Genomic DNA, 19,830 nt, shown 5'->3' on the forward strand with positions numbered 1-19,830 from the left:
TGACTTTCATCTGCTTGCCCTCCAAAACACAGAAAGCAAAATCCTGCTTCCTTTGTTTTTTTTCTGTTAAAAAAAACCAAAAACACAAGTACAACACAGTGAATGATTTCATATACAATTCACTTACTGCCCTCTGGTGTCCGTGATAGGAAACAGCATGGCTAAACTTTCCATTCACTTTACTCTGACTTTCCTCCTTCCGTGTCCACATTTGTGGGCATGTCAGTTGTGCAGGAAGCGGAGGGGCAACACAGTCAGTAGAGCATGAGATGCTTAATCTCAGGGTTGTGGGTCCAAGCACTGCTCTGGGCAAAAGTTCCCTGCATTCCAGCGGGTTGAGCTAGATGACCCTTGTGGTCCCTTCCACCTCTACGATTCCAACACAGCTGACAGGACTATTTTCTGATGGAAAAGTTGGTTCCACAAGTATTTCTTTTTCACTTTTATCTCCTGCCAGCAAATGGTTAAAGAAGGGCAGCCTCTGATTAGCCGAGGTTCCAGAAGGGAGAATTTAAAAGGAGAGGCTTTGGAGCAGCCTTTCTCAAGCTGTGGGTCCCCAGATGTTGTTGAACTACGACTCCCATCACCCCTAGCTAGCAAGGCCAGAGCTCAGGGATGATGGGAGTTGTAGTCCAACAACATCTGGGGACCCGCAGGTTGAGAACCACTGTGTTTGGAGGGAGAGAGTTAGTTAGGTTGGTTTTGAGTTGTGGTTGTGGAGGGGGTTGGAATTGGGGTTGGAGAGGTTGGGTGTTAGGTTAGGAGACAGGATGAAATATACAGAGTGCTGAGGAGGGAGAGTTGGTTTAGGAGAAAACATCCACTCCGAGTGAATGGAGAAGGAACTGAGTATAGTGTCCTGCAGGAGTAATAGGACCAAATCTTGCTGGGTGAATGAGGGAGAGACAGGAGAAGTAGGAGCTGAAAAGGGATCAGTCTACTTAGGTCTCTCACTGTTCTGGAGGGGAGAGACTCTTCTGTGAAAGGAAGAGACTCCCAAAACCCAGTTAAGAAAGGGGGGTTGTGATCCCTTAAGACTATTGTTTCTTTTTAAAAAAATATTGTCTTTATTGATTTAAAATACAGTGGTGCCTCGCAAGACGAAAAGAATCCGTTCCGCGAGTCTCTTCGTCTAGCGGTTTTTTCGTCTTGCGAAGCAACCCCATTAGCGGATTAGCGGATTAGTGCTATTAGCGGTTTAGCGGCTATTAGCGGCTATTAAAGGCTTAAGGGATTAGCGGATTAGCTGCTAAAAGGCTATTAGCAGCTTAGTGCCTTAGAAAAAGGGGGTGGGGAGCGGAAAAAAATCGCAAGAATCGTAAGACATTTTAGTCTTGCGAAGCAAGCCCATAGAGAAATTCGTCCTGCGAAGCGCATTGAAAAACGGAAAACCCTTTCGTCTAGTGGGTTTTCCGTCTTGCGAGGCATTCGTCTTGCGGGGCACCACTGTACAGTCATACATTACAGGTGAGTACATCAGAGTTAAGCACAAAAATGAAAAAGAAAGAAAAAAGGACAAAAAAAGAATTAACAATAACAAGAAAATATCAGTTAAAAAAGCCAATTATTTATACAACATCATATCTTATCCAATAAAGTCTTCTGTGAAAAACTTCCAATCGTTCTCATTGTACTTTTTATATTATTATTATATTATTATATTAAGACTATTACTGAAAGTTACCTCAGGAGTTGATAGTAAGACTATTACTGAAAGTTACCTCAGATCCGAAACCTCTGTGAAATGAATTCAGCAAACTAGCTTATTAATTCTGAAGTAACCTAAGTTTCTCCACTTGTATTATAATACCTTGTTTTAAAATAAATCTTTATTGTTATTTTAAAAACATCCGCTTGGGACTCCAGCTTATTGGTTATCCCCCACACGAAGGTCCCGCACAGGATACTCTGGGATAGTTAGCATTTGTTTTAAGGGTTGTTCAGGGAGGTGGGGAAAATATATGTAAGATAGAGCGGGTGAGTTGGCGCGAGTGGTAACTGAGGCGTCAGTCCCTTCGCACTAGTCCTGCCTATTCTCTTCTTATAAGAGGACTAGTCAAATTCACAGAGGATAAGGCTATCCATGGTTACTGTTTTACCTTCACTGTTGGCAGAAATGCTTCTGATGACTTTATATGCATCTTCGTACACATTACTTAGAGCGGGGTTATTGGGTTGTTCTTGTTTTTTTTATTTCGATAATGTATTTAGTGATTTTATTTAGTGATTTTATCTTGTGAACCGCCCTGAGACCTGCGGATATAGGGTGGTACACAAATTTAATAAAAATGAATGAATAAATCACTTGAGTTGGAGAACGGCACTGCAAAATTGGGAGAAGTGTCGATTTTGAAGGGCAGCTGTGTGTTGGTTCGGAAAGCGAGGGTTATTAGGTGGGTTCGCCTTTAACTGTCAATGGAATCAAATTTCTACCCCCTTTCTAGCATAAAGGTAAAGGTAAAGGGACCCCTGACCATTAGGTCCAGTCATGACCGACTCTGGGGTTGCGGCGCTCATCTCGCTTTACTGGCCGAGGGAGCCGGCGTACAGCTTCCGGGTAATGTGGCCAGCAAACCAGAGCAGTGCATGGAAATGCCGTTTACCTTCCCACCGGAGCGGTAGCTATTTATCTACTTGCACTGGTGTGCTTTCGAACTGCTAGGTGGGCAGGAGCTGGGACCGAACAACAGGAGCTCACCCCATCACGGGGATTCGAACCGCGTCCCACTTTTCTAGCATATACTACAGCTAAATCAAGAGACGGGATCTGACATTCCCAGTAATTCGGAGAACAGAACTCTGCTTCTGGAGGAAATGAACAAGGGTTAAGTAGATCTTGTTGACAGTAAAAGGAACTCACCAATTTCAGCAGGAAGGTGCATTATTGCTGAAGCTTGTGGTACAAACGCTCTAGAAGGCAAACAAAGAAACAAACAAACAGAAATAATGTTTAGTTCTCAAACACTAAGCAAACTTGGTTTTGTTCACTCAAGGTGAATTTCTTTTTTTAAAAAATAAATTTTATTTTTGCATTTTCTATTTTACATAAACAAATGAATTAAATACATAAACATATAATCCCTTTTGACTTCCCTCCCCCCCATTATGGATATTAATATAATGATTTCCCCCTCTGCGTCTCTTTCGTATCTCTATTCTTATAAATCCTTTGTCAGTCTATAGTTCAAATTTTTTACAAGTTTTCTGTCAATCCTGCCAATGCATGCAATTCACTCAAGGTGAATTTTCTGACATTTCTCTTTCTCTCTCTCTCTCTCTTTCTCTGGCTTCTTACAATATTACAACTGGTCAATGTCAGCATTTGCCAATCTTCGAATGTTTACTGCAGCACACTTAAAAGAGCACCTTCCTCAGTACCAACGATCTTAGGCCTGTGTACATTACAATCTGATGTGTCTTGTGTGCAGGCAGGCGTTGCTATAAATCGTTAGTAGAGCAAACATGCTTTTGGCATCTTCCAATATAATAAAAAAAAAATAATTACATAATTCTTACTCCCCTACCAATTCCTGTAAGTGACTAAGAATTTGCTGTTTTTGTCATATTGGTTGTTTTTCCTTCAGAAGTGCTAACTTTGAATTGCATTGTTTGTCTGTTTGCAAATTGTGATGTCATGTTTTTAAGAAGGCCTGCCCAGAAGACAGCTGATCAGAGCTGACAGCAAGCCCTGCTTTGGACATTATGGAGCTCCCAGCTGAGAACTCTCTAGCACAGCCAGCCTCAGAAGACTAGGAATCCCACAGGATCAATAATACTATTCAGTAATCTCTTTGGCTCTTGATATTCCAAACAAGCATTTGCACACAAGCTTAGCTTTGCAACTTAACAGCCCTCAACATCACTGTGTGGCACAAAGAGAGCAAAGAAATATTTTAGGGGGAAAACCACTGGGACTAGAAACTTACATATTTTTAAAAGAAGAAAATCTTGGAATCTTAGGAAATGGACTCTGTTGGCCACTAGCACATTCTGCAGCTTTTCTGGGCTCCCATAAAATAGCAGCACGCACACCTACAGAGTCCTAGTCACTTAGTCTCTCCCCAGTTTTTAGTTATTTTTTATTTACCTTTTGCGTAATTTCACGTTATCTCTCAGCGTCGGCTCTTTGTGAGACAGCAGCTTTTGGAGAAGCGCTCTGGCTTCTGTCCATGCTTCCCAGCCCAGCGCCATGAAACGGTTAAGGGTTGGCTGCAAAGGAGGGCGGACATGTTTTTCTGAGCACACAGCACACGAGGCATATTGTGATATGAAGGAAAGAGCACATGGATGCACAACAAACCCCAAGTCATCTTCTGCCCACCTCCAAATGCAATGGCAAATTGCAATGGCAGAGCATTGAATTACAGGTAATCTTGCGAAATGTCATACTGACGTCCTGCCACCTCCAAGCTTTTGGCAGGTCATTAGGAACATAGATAAAGGTAAAGGGACCCCTGGCCATTAGGTCCAGTCGTGGCCGATTCTGGGGTTGCGGCGCTCATCTTACTTTTCTGGCCGAGGGAGCCGGTGTACAGCTTCCAGGTCATGTGGCCGGCATGACTAAGCCGCTTCTGGCAAACCAGAGCAGCGCACGGAAACGCCGTTTACCTTCCCGCCGGAGCGGTACCTATTTATCTACTTGCACTTTGACGTACTTTCAAACTGCTAGGTTGGCAGGAGCAGGGACCGAGCAATGGGAGCTCACAGGAACATAGAAATCAGCATTATAAAGAGTCAGGCCATTGCTTCGTCCAGCTCAGTATGGTTTACATCGGGGGTGGAGAACCTCAGGTTTGGGGGCTCAAGGTCACCTTGGCAAAATACCTGATCAAAGACATGGTGCTGCTTAGAAAGGATAGGCCCATCAAACAGATGCTTAATGGCGCTGAGGTCCAGCACTTGGTCACCAATGGCAACTCCAATTCTGGGTCTGGGCTGCGAGAGAAGATAGAATGAGATAAGCATCTATACCAGGGGTCAGCAACCTTTTCCAGCAGGAGGCCAGTCCACCGTCCCTCAGACCATGTGGTGGGCTGGACTATATTTTGAAAAAACAACAACAAATTCCTATGCCCCACAAATAACCCAGAGATGCATTTTAAATAAAAGCACACATTCTAGTCATGTAAAAACAGGCTGATTCCCAGACCATCTGCGGGCTGGATTGAGAAGGCAATTGGGTCTCATCCGGCCCCTGGGCCTTAGGTTGCCTACCCCTGTTCCATACTTTCCAGATGTGACGCTAGCCAGCGGTAAACACAGAGCAAAGAATAGAGCTGCAACCAGTTGTGTAGCGGTAAATTCAGAAGCTGAGGGTCTCTTCATGATGGCCACAGCCACACACTGTCACAGCTACACCCTTCTAAGATTATATAGTGATCTGATAATTCTGCAATAATATTAATAATAAGGGATGCATTGAAATGATCAATGCAGAACTCCTTTATGTTAGATCTACTTTTTTCTGTGCACGTACAGGGGCTAATGATTTTGGACTTAAGTAATAATAATAATAATAATTTATTATTTATACCCTGCCCATCTGGCTGGGCCTCTACCAGGATATTAAAAGCACCATAAAACATCAAACATTAAAAGCTTCCCTAAACAGGGCTGCTTTCAGATGTCTTCTAAAAGTCAGCTAGTTGTTTATTTCCTTGACATCTGCTGGGAGGGCATTCCAGAGGGCGGGTGCCACTACTGAGAAGGCCCTCTGCCTGGTTCCCTGTAACCTCACTTCTCGCAGGGAGGCCCTTGGAGCTGGACCTGTGTCCGGGCAGAATGATGGGGGTGGAGACGCTCCTTCAGGTATACTGGCCTGTGGTACGAATGCCAAGGCTTTTCTGTTGTATGTAATAGAACTTGCGCCCCATTCTCTTGAAATGGAAGCACCTTGTTGTTTTCAGTGTTCCTAAATGCTTAGTATACAGAGCAAGTCCCCAGTGTTCTCCCACAAGCCTTCTCCAGAGTGACCCTAGGAGCCAATCCTCCGTCGCTGATACACCTCCTTTCGCTCTGATTGGCTCCAGTCAGCACAAAGGGGGAGAAAGGCTTCTTCTTAGTGGCTAAAAAAGCTCCCCTTTCCTGCTGATTGGGCGGCTCTAGCAGGGGTGTACTTTGTACTATGGCACCCTGAGGTAAGCCAAAATTTGGCACGCACCCCACAGCCCTCGTGCCATGCCAGGCTTTGGGAAGGAGCAGCGATGGCTCCGGTATGGTCCTAGACATAGCTGTCAACTTACAGATTTGAAAATAAGGGACCAGCAGCCTCGCAAATAAGGGATCAGCAGCCAAAATAAGGGATTTTAGTCAGCAAGCCCCCCCCCCCCATGAGATCGCTGCCCGCCATTGTACTCAACCAGCTCCTTTCCTTTTCCCCCACCATGTGCCCCCGCTCCAGACAGACCTTTTCCCCGGCAAGGGTGAGTGGGCCGTCGATGACGTTTCCATCCGATTCTGAGCACAGGTATATTCAACTTCTGAGCCCCTCCAAGCCAAAGGCAGAAAAAGCCCAGCCAGCAGCCAAACGAAGCCTCAAGCGGTGGTTCCCACAGCGCAGCAACCCAGCCAAGGGGATGCTGCAAGGAAAACCACCATCACCTCTCCGCTGGGAAGCGCTGAGCAAAGGCGAGTCCCCAGGCAACGCGGCCGATTTGATCGTCACAAGGCATGCAAGCTCCACCCCCCCAGTTGTTCTTAGACGCCTTATTGGGTGAGCAACGCAGCCAAGCAACACAGTTGGAGCCTCCCTCCTCCCTGGCCGGCAGGGAGGGAGAGAGGGAGAGGAGTTGCTTCCTTTGAATCCCGGGAAATTTAAGGGACATCATCAATCTGGGACAGCAGCAGGAACGGCGCTGGAATAAGGGAGTTTCCCGCTAAATAAGGGACGGTTGACAGCTATGGTCCTAGACCCCTCCCACCTGCTTCCCAAAGCAGGGGAAGAGCTAACAGTGTCTGGAGGCAGTCAGTCAGGTTGTGCATTCATAGCAGTGACCAGAGGAGGGGTGGCTGTTGGGAGGAGTGTAGAAAGAGGAAACACCAAGGTATATCTGCAACAGGGCAACCAGATGCCTTTGTCTGCCCCAGCTGCAACAAAACATGTCTCTCCCATATCGGTCTCTACAGCCACAGTAGGTGCTGTAACCTTCCAACAGTTTTTTTGTATTGATTAGATTTATATACAGCCCTTCATCATAAGGTCTCAGGGAAGTTCAAATAATAATAATAATAATAATAATAATAATAATAATAATAATAATAATAATAATAATAAATTACTTATACCCCACCCATCTGGCTGGGCCTCCCAACAGAATATTAAAAACACGATAAAAGATCAAACATTAAAAACTTCCCTAAACAGGGCTGCCTTCAGATGTCTTCTAAAAGTCAAATAGTTGTTTATTTCCTTCACATCTGATGGGAGAGCATTCCACAGGGTGGGTGCCACTACCAAGAAGGCCCTCTGCCTGGTTCCATGTAACCTCACTTCTCGCAGTGAGGGAACCACTAGAAGGCCCTCAGCGCTGGACCTCAGTGTCTCGGTTGAACGATGGGGGTGGAGACGCTCCTTTGGGGATACTGGGCCGAGGCCATCTAGGGCTTTAAAGGTCAGCACCAACACTTTGAAATGTGCCCAGAAATGTACTGGGAGACAATGTAGGTCTTTCAGGACAGGTGTTATGTGGTCTCAGCGGCCACTTGCAGTCACCAGTCTAGCTGCCGCATTTTGAATTAGTTGTAGTCACCTTCAAAGGCAGCCCCACATAGAGCGCATTGCAGTAGTCCAAGTGGGAAATAACCAGAGCATGCACCCCTCTGGTGAGACACTCTGTGGGCAGGTAAGCTACAGCCCTTTCCCCCAAATATGCATAGGACAGGGGACAAATCTAGCTCTATCTAAATATTCACAAACGCATCCCAAAATGTTTGCTTAGCAGGACTTTCTGCAAACGGACAAGTTAATGCATGACCTGAAGCTTAGAGGGCTAAGCCATATGTGCCAACTGCCCTGATTTTTTACTGATAGCTGCCTCTGGGTAACCGCAGTCCTCTTATTGTCTTTTGGGAAAACTTTAAAAATCCTATGTTAACCTCCGCCTGCAGAGGAGCTCTCTCCCCCATGAATTTGTCTAAACCTCTCTTTTAAAGTTGGTGCTGCCACTGCCTCTAGTGGGAGTGAGTTCCGTGGTTTAACTCTGCACTGCATGAAGAAGTATTTTCTTTTGTGTGATCCAAATCTTCCAACACTCTAAACTCTGTGGGAAAGTTTCTCTTGCAAGTTCCAAAGATCTCAGAAGCCTGCTCTGCAATAACTCGCAGCCGAGTTTTTAATTTGGCTGCCCCTGAAACGGCATTCCTGTCAAGATACAAAATACATCTGCTCTCTGGAAACACTTGAAAACATTTTTGTTGTGACAGGCTTTCCCAGCCAGACAAATGCTTCCCCAAAAGTTAAGACGTTTTGCAATAAAGAAAGTGACAAGAAAATGCCCCGGAATGTGTGGGATAACAATAGCGTTGATGCATCATCATCTAACCTCCCCACAAACAAATCAGAATAAAAATGTTCATGAAATAAACTTACGTTGCCTAACATTCCTGCAAACAATGCTCAATAAATGTCTCTTCTGGAAATGCTCCCAGTTTTTCCCAACAGTGTTTGAAAGTTCAGAAAATTAGGACTCAATTAAGGTAAAAATGAGGCACCGATCTTTGCCAAAAAGTCAGGAAGGAAAGGTTAATTTTGGAAAGAATGTTTGGAAAGCAGCAGGAAGGAAGAGCAAGAAAATCAGAGCATCTATTAATTGGCACAAAATGAAGTCTTTCTTGATAAAATCACCACCTGCACAGAGTGTCTCTTTACATACTACTTGGGTTGTTGCTCAGCTTATAATTGAAGCTACCACCACACATCCATTGACATATGGACAGTGATAGCTCAGTCAGTAGAGCGTCAAGACTTTTAATCTCAGGTTCGTGGGTTTGAGCCCCATGTTGGGCAAGATTCTTGCAGCAGGGGGTTGGACTAGATGACCCTCAGACCCCCTTCCAACTCTACAATTCTCTGATTCTTTTAAAGGTATGTGCACAGAGAAGGGTCAAAATAAAACAGCCTTTGCTTATCAGCATTCCTCAAGGGGTTGTTGTGAGGCTAAAACAGGAAGAACTATATATATATATCTCCTGGAAGAGATATATAAATGTAGCAATATAGACATAAACAGTGTTATAACTAAGCAATCATCAAGCAAAGTTCCCAGCCTTGCTAGCCTTGGTCATATCCAAGCACATATTTAGCAGTTTCCCCTAAAGTATCCTGGGAACTGTAGTTTATCCCTCACAGAACGACTCCCAGCACCCTTAACAAGCTATATCCGTGTTCTTTAACTTTATGGTGTCTCTCTCACGCACAGATCTTTGTTTCCTCAGAGCAGAGACAAATAGCCCAAAATGCACACGCGAAGCCAGCCTCTTCTTTACCTGCTCCTTGGTGGAGAAGACACCGTAAGGCAGGTTCTGAATGGGGAAGTCCGAATCCTCGTCCGCAGGGATAAACGACATTTCACCTCCTTCTTGCAGACACAGAAAGTCAAGAGAGACTTTGCAGCTGTGGCATTCGCCTCTTTACTTCTGACAAGCCCCTCCCCTCCCTGCACGAAAGAGCCAATCAGAGCCCTTCCCTGCAGACCACCCCTTCCGAAGGTTGCTGCCGGCAGCCCAGGAAACTAATGAATCCCAGAGTTTGGCGTGACTCGACAGCAACCTTCATCCCCCCTTTGCCCACCCTCCCCACCAGCCCAGCCCTTTCCAAACATTTGCTAACCAGACCCAGGCTGGTTATAACAAAAGCAGTTGAGGGAGGGCAGGCACACTTTCCCCAAACTTCATGAACTTTGGACTGCGCCTCCCTCAACCGGGTGTCTCCCAGATGTTTTGGACTACAACTCCCATCAGCCAGCAGCTTCCAAAACATCTGGGAGGCACCAGGTTGAAGGAAGGCTGCTGGCATGAGATGTGGAATCACAGACAAAAAGAGAGTCTCTTTCCCAATCATCTTTGATGCTGCCTGAATTTCCTTTGCACCATCCAGGACTGGGGAAGCTGTCAAATCCAAATCCAAACTCTGTAGCCCTTCAGCAGCCCTGAACGTTGCCTATATTGGCAGGGCAAAGCCCAAAGTCTCAGCATGACTCTCTCTCAATTGCAGCTCATAAAGAATTCTTTAAACGCACAGGATCTTTGGTAGTTGCGTTTAGGTAAACGCTTGGGGAAGCTGTTCAAGCAAATTAGTTCTTTGGGCGGAAAGGCACAAAAAACATTAGGTTGCAGTAGGCAAAGCACTCCGGGCATCAGTCTTCCAATCTGCAATATGGGGGCAATGCTGCACTGTCTTACAGGCAGGGTTGTAAGGATAACTGATAAACCTATTTGGAACAGCTTGGACACTCTGGCGCTACCAAACACACCCTTCTTGGAAGCTCTATTTAGCTCAGCGGGACCAGCTTCTGAGTAAACATGCATAGGCTCGCACCACATTTAAATGCTACATTCGCTTTTAAGTGTCTTTTGATACTGAAGAATTAAACTGAATAATGGCAGTGTGGCAATTTCACTGGTTTTTTCTGTGAATGCTGAAGATGCACCTCAGCCTCTAACCCTAGCTTTGAAAATCTGAGATTAGGACCCGCCCTATTCTTGCAAGTTGTTTTAGTTTTTCATGTTGGGCTTTAAATCGCTGCCACCTGCTGTGAGACCACGCAGGGGGCACACGGAGTAACACACTTATTCCACGCCCACTTATTTAAAACCTCCCCCCTCCGCTCCCCAGAGCTTCAGTTCAGCAAGATTGTGGACCCCAAGCTGCTTCGCAGTCTTGAGAACAGTGACATTTTCCGCATCATCCAAGTGACAGCCGATCAGCTGGACACGGCGGGGAAAGCGTTAGAGCAGGGGTCAGCAAACTTTTTGAGCAGGGAGCCGGTCCACTGTCTCTCAGACCTTGTGGGGGGGGGGGCGGACTATATTTTGAAAAATAATAATGAACGAATTCCTATGCCCCACAAATAACCCAGAGATGCATTTTAAATAAAAACACACATTCTACTCTTATAAAAACACCAGGCAGGCCCCACAAATAACCCAGAGATTCATTTTAAATAAAAGCACACATTCTCCTCATGTAAAAACACACTGATTCCTGGACCATCCGCGGGCCGGATCTAGAAGGCGATTGGGCCGCATCCGGCCCCCAGCCCTTAGTTTGCCTACCAATGCGTTAGGGCTTGGCAGGCGAAAGGGAGTGTGTCTGAGGACCACACACAGTCTGGGTCGATCCACCTAGGCTCCTGGACCAACGCTCCACCCCAGACATTTAAAACACATGGCTTCTTTTGTTGACCCCCTAAACCAGCCTTTCTCAACCTGTGGGTCCCCAGATGTTGTTGAACTACAACTCCCATCACCCCTAGCTAGCAAGGCCAGAGCTGAGGGATGATGGGAGTTGTAGTCCAACAACATCTGGGGACCCACAGGTTGAGAACCGCTACAATTCCCAGCATCCCTAACAAACTGCTGTTCCCAGAATTCTTGGGGAGGGGGGGGAGCCACGCACTTTAAGTGAGTTTGGTGTGGTGGTGATGAGGGTAGAGAGATTCTGTATGAGTGACTGAAGCAGACTGAGCCATAGCTCAGTGTGGGGAGACGATGCTCTGTATGCAGATTCCAAACCCTCTCCGTCCAACCTGGAGGTGCTGAGGATTAAACCTGGGACCTCCTGGTGCAAATCCGATACTCTACCTCTTGAGCTACAGTCCATCCACAGAGTTGTAGAGTAGGAAGGGGCCCCAAGAGTCATCTAGTCCAGTCCTCTGCAATGCAGGAATCTGATCTGCAGCATTCATGACAGATGGCCCTCCAACCTCTGGTTAAAAATCTCCAAGGAAGGAGAGTCCACCCCCTTCCGAGGGAGTCCTTCCGGGTACAAAGCAACGCGTACCATCGCCTCCAAATCCCAATTTTTTAAAATTTTATTTTAATCAAAGTTAAAGACGTGGATGAACATAAATACAATACAGTTAAAACTTCATCATTCTTCATATTGGTGTACATAAAGGACCCAATAACATAAACCCCAAGAAAACCTGCAGTCGGCAAGGAAGTGCAGACAACCCCCCCGCCCTCCCCCCCGTCCCAGAACACACACACACACAGGGGAGAAGGGGGTGGGAAGAAAGATCCTAGAAGTTATCTTTGAAAAGGAAAAACAAAAATCCCACACGCAAACTTTAGAATCTCAGAATTCTCTCTCTCTTTCTCTCTCTCACTTACTCAACCTCACACACGCTCAGACTCACGCATTACAAATGATTCATACATAAATAGGTAGTGGGGGGGGTGCAAACAAGCTATTATGCTAACATATGTATAAACCTTTGTTAATGGGGGAGGAGAACGGAAAACAAAACAAAAACAAAAACCCAAGCAGCCGCAATGATTAAAATACATTCAGTTACTGATCGCTAGTTGTGCCGTACGAGGCGTTATGGAGGGGGGGGGGCGGAGAGGGAAATCGTGCTGCAGAGAAAAAGGAAAGGAAAGCTATATACAAAAAAAGAGAGAGATGGGGAAATCCCCGAAAAACAAAAACGGCCAGGTTAATGCATGCATGTTTGAGTACAACAGAAGAGAGAGAAATACAAACAAAAGCGCTGCTGCCTTTCCGATATATCTCTGTGTCGGTATTATAAAAAGCCCTCTGCACTCAACTAAAATTAAAAATTATTTCGAAAGGATAATACTTGAATAGCCATCGTATTTATTCAGGGGCCCCACAGGGACCCCTATAGTGAATCTCACAAGTGTAAAGGTTGCTTAACTCTTCAGCTGTTGTGGTGGTGGGGGGGGCATTGCAATAAAGTTTAGACATGTTCTAAAAGGGAGAGGGGGGGAACCTATGCTTTCGGATGACATGCATGATTCGGCATGACTAAAGCAGGAGGGGAGGAAGAATTGGGGGAAGGGGGTGGGCGAGGGGAAGAAGCTCAAGTCAATTTCATCTGCAGATGGTCATATATTTTTTGTGGCTTTTTTTTTGTTTTTGTTTAATATTCCAGCTAGAGTGTAGCAGTTCAAATCTTCTGGATCTTTTCCCCGACGACTACAGGATTCTCTTTTCTGATCTTCTCGGCTGCGTCCGCTTTGTAATTGTAAGAGCAACTGTGGACGTCTGAGTAGCGGTGGACGCCGCAGTAAACGTGGCCGCACCTGCATTCAAATCCTGCGAAGGAGAGAAGACAGGGAGGCTGTAAGAGGCCTGGGGGTCAGGAGGAGAGTGGGGTGCACTTCCTTTGCTCAAAGCGCTTAGCGGGGCAGGAGAGCTGAATTTAATGTCTATGTATTTTACATATGGCAATGCAGGGATCTCAACTGCAGAATCCAGGGCAGATGGTCATCCATCCAATTTAAAAATCTCCAAGGAAGGAAAGTCAACCCCCTTCCGAGGGAGTTCTTTCAGCCACACACCTGGGTACAAAGCAACGTGTACCTCTTTGGTTTCAGATAGTACACGGGTAAAAGGTAAAGGTAAAGGGACCCCTGATCGTTAGGTCCAGTCGCAGATGACTCTGGGGTTGCAGCATTCATCTTGCTTTATTGGCTGAGGGAGCCAGCGTACAGCTTCCGGGTCATGTGGCCAGCATGACTAAGCCGCTTCTGGCAAACCAGAGCAGCGCACAGAAACGCCGTTTACCTTCCCGCTGGAGTGGTACCTATTTATCTACTTGCACTTTTGTGCTTTCGACCTGCTAGGTTGGCAGGAGCAGGGACCGAGCAACAGGAGCTCACCCCGTCGTGGGGATTCTAACCGCAGACCTTCTGATCGGCAAGCCCTAGGCTCTGTGGTTTAACCCACAGCGCCACCCGTGTCCCAGTACATCAGTAGACGAGTCTAAAAAGCCCAGGACACATATTTTCACGGACCTCTAGTGGCTATGGTGGTTCATTTGGTGCCAGTGTGGTGTAGTGGTTAAGAGCGGTAGTCACATAATCTGGGTAACCAGGTTCGCGTCTCCGCTCCTCCACATTCAGCTGCTGGGTGACCTGGGGCCAGTCACACTTCTTTGAAGTCTCTCAGCCCCACTCACCTCACAGAGTGTTTGTTGTGGGGGAGGAAGGGAAAGGAGAATGTTAGCCGCTTTGAGACTCCTTAAAGGGAGTGAAAGGCGGGATATCAAATCCAAACTCTTCTTCTTCATTTGCAAGAAGTAATGTATTTAGCATCAGTTCTGGAAGTGTAGACTCAATACTGGCCAAACAAAGCCTTCTGGGTGTATATTGTGCTGCAGGGACCCCCAAAGTAATTTTCTGCACAACATTTCAGATCAGACTGGTTGAAAGGCTGCTTGTCAGCTCATCGCAAGTTGAAGGGCACAGTGACAACGTGACACCAGTAATGTTAATAATAAATACACCATTTCATTATTACTTGCTCAGAACCTTCACAACTTGCCCTTCAGCTTGGTGGATTGCCAAGTTATGTACAACTTACATAAAGAAAACACAAGTCTTATAAAACTTGCATTAAAAAAACACAAGTCTTATAAAAACCCAATTTAACAATTAAGAGCAGGCTACCAACCATAATTAGCAGTAATAATAAGATGCATCAAATAGCAGCTGCTATAAAGATACAGTGGTACCTTGGTTTAAGAACAGCTTAGTTTATGAACAACTTGGATTAAGAACGCTGCAAACCTGGAAGTAGGTGTTTTGGCTTGTGAACTTTGCCTTGGAAGCAGAACATGTTCAGTGTGTTCCATTTGTAAATTGATTCCCCTGCTGCTATAGGAAAGCACGCTATGGTTTAAGAACGCTTTGCCTTAAGAATGGACTTCCGGAACGGATTAAGTTCGTAAACCAAGGTACCACTGTAGTTTAAAAGACACACAGAGAATCATCAAGCTTTGCACCACCTCCTCTAAACAGGGGAGTAAAAGGAAGGGGATGGTTTGAGCTCAATGTTAGAGGATCCAGATGTGTCTATTTCAAAGACAGAAGTAAGCTCTTACTGTTGATCTACAGCTCACATTTCAAGTTACTGAAATGAAAAGGAACTTACCGGTAAGCCCAACCTTCTTCCGGCACATGAAGCAGCGAGTTTTTTTCTGTTTTGGTTTGTCGAGTGATTTCTCTTGTTCTTCAGAGGATGGCTCTGCGCTATCTGATGCTGAAGCTGCGGGGAAAGAGAGCAAAAAGATGAGAGAGAGATAAAGACAAGGCAAAAATCTGAACTTTGCAGTTTCGGGTCCTGCGCCCTTGGGGTTTAAATTCCTCCCTCGAAGACCCAAACCTGGCCATGTCCAGAACTTTAACCAGATTCCTTCATTGTTCAGATACTCCAGAAGGCTCCATCGTACACTCACCACCTTGTTTAATCTCTCTGCTGGTCGCGAGAGGTGGAAATCAAGCTGAGGACTGAGATTTAACTTCGTATTCAGAGGCAGTTGGACATTTATTTGCAAAGGGAAATGATGGCCGTATGCTGCTCACATGAAAATCTCCCACGCCAAAGGGGTTACTCGACAGGAAGCCTGCACCCCGCTTGCTCCCCTGGATGCACACAGAGCACTTCATGTGCTGGAAACCCAGAAGAGGCTCAATACACAGACTCGTTTGGGGAGTATAAGGGGATGTGTGCAACACTGCCTTTGCCCAAGCACAACAGACTTCTGCTCACCCAACAAGCCTTCCACTTCCTCTCCCTCCCCTGTGCAGCCCCCAGGGACTCTGCTCTAGAGGGTTTGGGGCTCCTCTGGAGCAGTGGTGTAGTGGGCAGGGGTCCAAGGGGTGGTGGCCTCGGGTGCAAAATTATGAGACGGGCAAACCAGACAACCCACAGCAGGCTCCCTCAGCATAGCTGAGCTCCTGCAACCTTCCGGAGCTGCAGCGAGGCAAGCTGCACCTGGTCTGAGCCTTCAGGGCTAGGACAGCGCCTCCTCCGTGCGGCTGATGCCCCGATGAGGTTGGGCCAGCTCGCCCTTTCCTCCCCCCAGCTGCCCAATCCACCAGAGGGGTGCAACACTTGCCCTGCCCTGGGCACCAGCAAACCATGCTAAGCCACTGCTTCGGAGTAGATCTTTTAACAATTCATATACTGATTAACACCAGGGTGTTTGTATGTGTGTGTGTTTAATTACGTAAGTTTTATCTTCTCCCAAAAACAAAAGAAGATCCCTGGTGGATCAAGCCAATGGCTCATCTAGTCCAGCATTCTGTTCTCCCAGAGACCAACCAGATGCCCATAGAAAGCCTCAAACCAGGACCCGAGAGTACAACAGTGTTCTCTCCCTCCTGCAGTTTCCAGTAACTGGCATTCAGAAGCATGACTGCCTCTGACCATGGAAGTAGAACAAAGCCTTTCCCTCCTCTGCCATGAATTTCTCCAAGCCTCTTTTAAAGCCATCTAGATTGGTGGCCATTGCTGAATCCATCATTTAACTCCTCGCTCACCCTCAGTCCAAAGCACATTAATATCATGTTTTTCATTTATTTCTCATACAGAAGATGAAACAATACAGGTATTGTTTTCCATAGCGAAGAAGCTGGACATTCTAAGGGCAAACAACCTATGTTGTGTTTTTTAAAGAAAAAGGGAAATGAAAAGAGGAACGCCAATTGTTGAAGAAAGGATTGTGCAAAGATAGGGAATTGTAATATGGTTAAATAAATGAATATAGCAAGGGTTAGGGGAGGGAAGGCAACAGAACAATATTTTTTACGGCGAAATGGGGTATGTTTCTTATGCAGTGGAGCAACAGAGCTCCAGAAAATTGTGCAGCCTTATGTATGGTTGTGGGTTTCTTGCAAGACAATTAATTTTACGCTGAAATCTTTGATATACAGGATATGTATCGATAATAACAAATTTAAAAAGCACTATAGTTTCTAAGTGTACAATGAGGTACAAAACAGATACAAAGGATAAAGTTAAATTATCCATAAAATCTGGGGGGAAACCCTTACTTAAAAAGCCTGCTGAACTAAAAAGGTCTTCACAAAGCACCGAAAGTTAAAAAGGGAGGGGATCTGTCTGACCTCAGCCAGGAGAGATGTCCACAGAGTCAGCCCCACATTACTGACTTCATGGCTCCTGGTGGACGCAAGCTGTGCATCTAAGCCACAAGGGACCAATAGCAGCGACACTCCCCTAAACACCTGTGATCAGGTAGGGATCTGAGGACTAAGGTATCCTGGGCCCAAGCTGTTAAGGGTCTTGTTTTGGGAGCACACTGCAGAGAAGAAGGGGGGAAGTTGGAAGCCCCCTGGAACAGAATTTGGGGGTGTGCAGGGGACTGCAAAGGGGAGGGTGAGGAAGGGGAGCACCCCAACAGGAATCACAACTAAAGAACACCCACCAAGCCTCAGCTAACTCCCAATATATGAAACATTTTCATTTTTCGGGGAAGCCTCACAAAGTGGCTGACATAAATAATAATTGCCATGCCAGTAATTTATGCCTACGCCCCAACTGATCACTGTGCTCCACAAGAGAGGGATTCCTGCGGGTGCGACCCCATTGCGAGATCTGCTCCATGCCATAAAAGTATAATAATAATCCTGAAATCGCCACACACCTTTAAAACGGAGAGAGAAGTGTGAACTTCAGTTCAATAAGGCTGGAGGTGTGTGCCTTTAGTTTTAGTTGTCTTCAATGAATTGGCTTAAATACCTCTCTTGGTCTGAAATAAGACTGAAACAATGACATCTGAAGTGGGCCACTGACGGCTGAAATAGGGGGTTATATAAGACTGAAAACATGCCTTTGCAGACAGCCTTAAAAGTCACTTGAGACATAGAACCCTAACACCACTCCGCAATATAATCTTTGAAGATTGCCTAGGTCTTCCAATTGCTGGGCGAGAACTCACTAGTGTGCTCTGGTCTGATCCAAGGCGGGTTGCAACAGGTATACTACCACCATGCAAATGTATGGTGAAAGATTGAGAAATGGGTCCCCAAATGCATGTTTGGGTCTTGGGTCTCTGAAAAGGCTTAAGTTGCCTGGTCAAGTTAAGCAGTTGCAGCTCCCAGAGCCAGCAAAGAAGGCAATACATTTAACTTACAGCCAGTGCTTCCCCCCCTCAAGAAAAAATAGGTGCCGGAACTCGGCATGAAGTTGTTACAGCAAGTCACCTGGCGACTTGGGGCAGCCCTGAACGGGTGCCGGTTTGACAACAGCTGCATTCAGTGCCCAAGGAGGTGCTAAAAACTATGGCAAGCTGTCTCCCTAGTTGGTTTGGGGGTTGCTCCTGGTTCTGGTGCAGGTCAAATAAATGCGCCCTTGCCTCCCTTGTTCTCATAGATTCAGGTGGGTGGCTAGGGCAGCTCAGAAGGGCCCTTGAGAAAACGCTTGTGTGCAACGGTAGAGGCCTGGCTTAAAAGCTTAAGGCCCACTACCGCTACATGGGAGACGGATTGAAGAAATCCGAATTGGCTCTGTCCCATAGCTTGAGCAATTGCACATAGGAGCGGCTAGGAGCTAGGTGGAGTCATAGATCTAAAAAAAAGTGTATACTCGCACACATTGGCCACCATCCATTTTGACTTGAAATATTCGTTTTCATACTTTCTCAGAAGTATGTAAAGGCAAGAAGCGGACAGGGAGATTGCCGGCCCGCAATGGCACCCGCCCGAGAGGTGCCAGAAACCAGAGTCTAAAATTACCTAAGCACATCACTATTCAAGTGAGATAAATTCATGTTGCAAACCATTGATTGAAACAAGGCAGAGATTAGGTAAAAGGTTTTACAATAATAACCTTGCCCTCCCAACATCGGATGTGTAACAGTAGTTCGTGCATTGGTTACTTTGAGATTAGACTACTGCAATGTGCTCTACATGGGGCTTTCCTTGAGCTTGATCTGGAAGCTGCAGGGAGTGCAGAATGCTGCAGCGTAACTGCTGCCAGGAACGAGATTTTGTCAGCATGTAACACTTTTGCTCAGAGGCCTGTGCTGGTTGCCAGTTCGCTACTGGGACAAGTTCAAGGTAGCAACCCTTCACAGTTTGGGACTAGTTGACTCGCATACCCCATATATACCCACTTGACCACTTGCATAAAATGTTTTTATCCGGTGCCGAAAAGTACAGCGAAGGCTCCTCTCTGTTATCAAGAGGCAGGGATTCCTTACAAATGCGGAGCGAGTATTATGTGGTCCCTGCAACAAAGCAGTCGAGGGGGAATAAATGGGGTAAACTTAAGAGTAAATAAAGGAGAAAAATCAAACAGAACTCTCAGCCTCTTGTATTTAGGAGCTTACAGCCTTAAATACATTTAATTGCACTGCTACATCCTGCATCACTGGGGATCCCCAAGAGCCAGACCCTGGTTTGCTTGGCTTCAGAAAGGTGGCTACATCGTGTGCCTTTGGACCAAAGCTCCAGGAACATGCCATCAGTTGTGCGGCAAGACAACAAATGGAGATGTAATGGAAATGTGTGTCTACTTAGTTTTGGACCAGGGTGAGAGACCAAGGGATAAAGTCAACACCTTCCTGGAAGAGGTGGGTTTTGAGGAGAGATCCTCAGAGGGAGATTGACCCAGCTCCAAGCAGTACTATGACTTTTTATGCCCCATTACTTCGCACTCCCCAAAAGATTGGCTTGTCCCTGAACTTAAACGATGCTGACGTATCCAGCAACAGCTAGAGGGGGCACTTGTGCAACACCCCAAAAATAAGAGAAAGTTCACTGCCAAAACAACAACAAAAAGGCACATATTTGCATGTGCTAATTTAGATGCAAATTTAAAATGAATTAGCTTGTTTTTTA

General features: G+C 46.0%; 2 protein-coding genes across 9 annotated transcripts in view; both read right to left on the minus strand.

The window, feature by feature from the left end:
• FAH (fumarylacetoacetate hydrolase) overlaps positions 1-9,640 on the minus strand; it is a 29,371-nt gene extending 19,731 nt beyond the window's left edge. The window contains exons 1-4 of the mRNA XM_083412190.1: positions 9,484-9,640; positions 4,825-4,935; positions 4,088-4,209; positions 2,861-2,910 (exon numbers count right to left, since the gene is read on the minus strand). Of these exons, the coding sequence (XP_083268316.1) occupies positions 2,861-2,910; positions 4,088-4,209; positions 4,825-4,935; positions 9,484-9,564 (364 nt within the window). The 5' untranslated portion in view covers positions 9,565-9,640. The remainder of the gene's footprint in view (positions 1-2,860; positions 2,911-4,087; positions 4,210-4,824; positions 4,936-9,483) is intronic.
• A 2,371-nt stretch (positions 9,641-12,011) lies between these two features.
• ZFAND6 (zinc finger AN1-type containing 6) overlaps positions 12,012-19,830 on the minus strand; it is a 77,378-nt gene continuing 69,559 nt past the window's right edge. For all 8 annotated transcript variants that reach the window (XM_083412293.1, XM_083412299.1, XM_083412292.1 and 5 more), the window contains 2 exons: positions 15,119-15,232; positions 12,012-13,279 (listed from right to left, as the gene is read on the minus strand). In XM_083412293.1, coding sequence (XP_083268419.1) covers positions 13,131-13,279; positions 15,119-15,232 — 263 coding nt within the window. In that variant the 3' untranslated portion in view covers positions 12,012-13,130. The remainder of the gene's footprint in view (positions 13,280-15,118; positions 15,233-19,830) is intronic.

The sequence above is a fragment of the Podarcis tiliguerta genome, assembly GCF_965153285.1.
Source record: "Podarcis tiliguerta genome assembly, chromosome: 14".
In the NCBI taxonomy this organism is placed as follows: domain Eukaryota; kingdom Metazoa; phylum Chordata; class Lepidosauria; order Squamata; family Lacertidae; genus Podarcis; species Podarcis tiliguerta.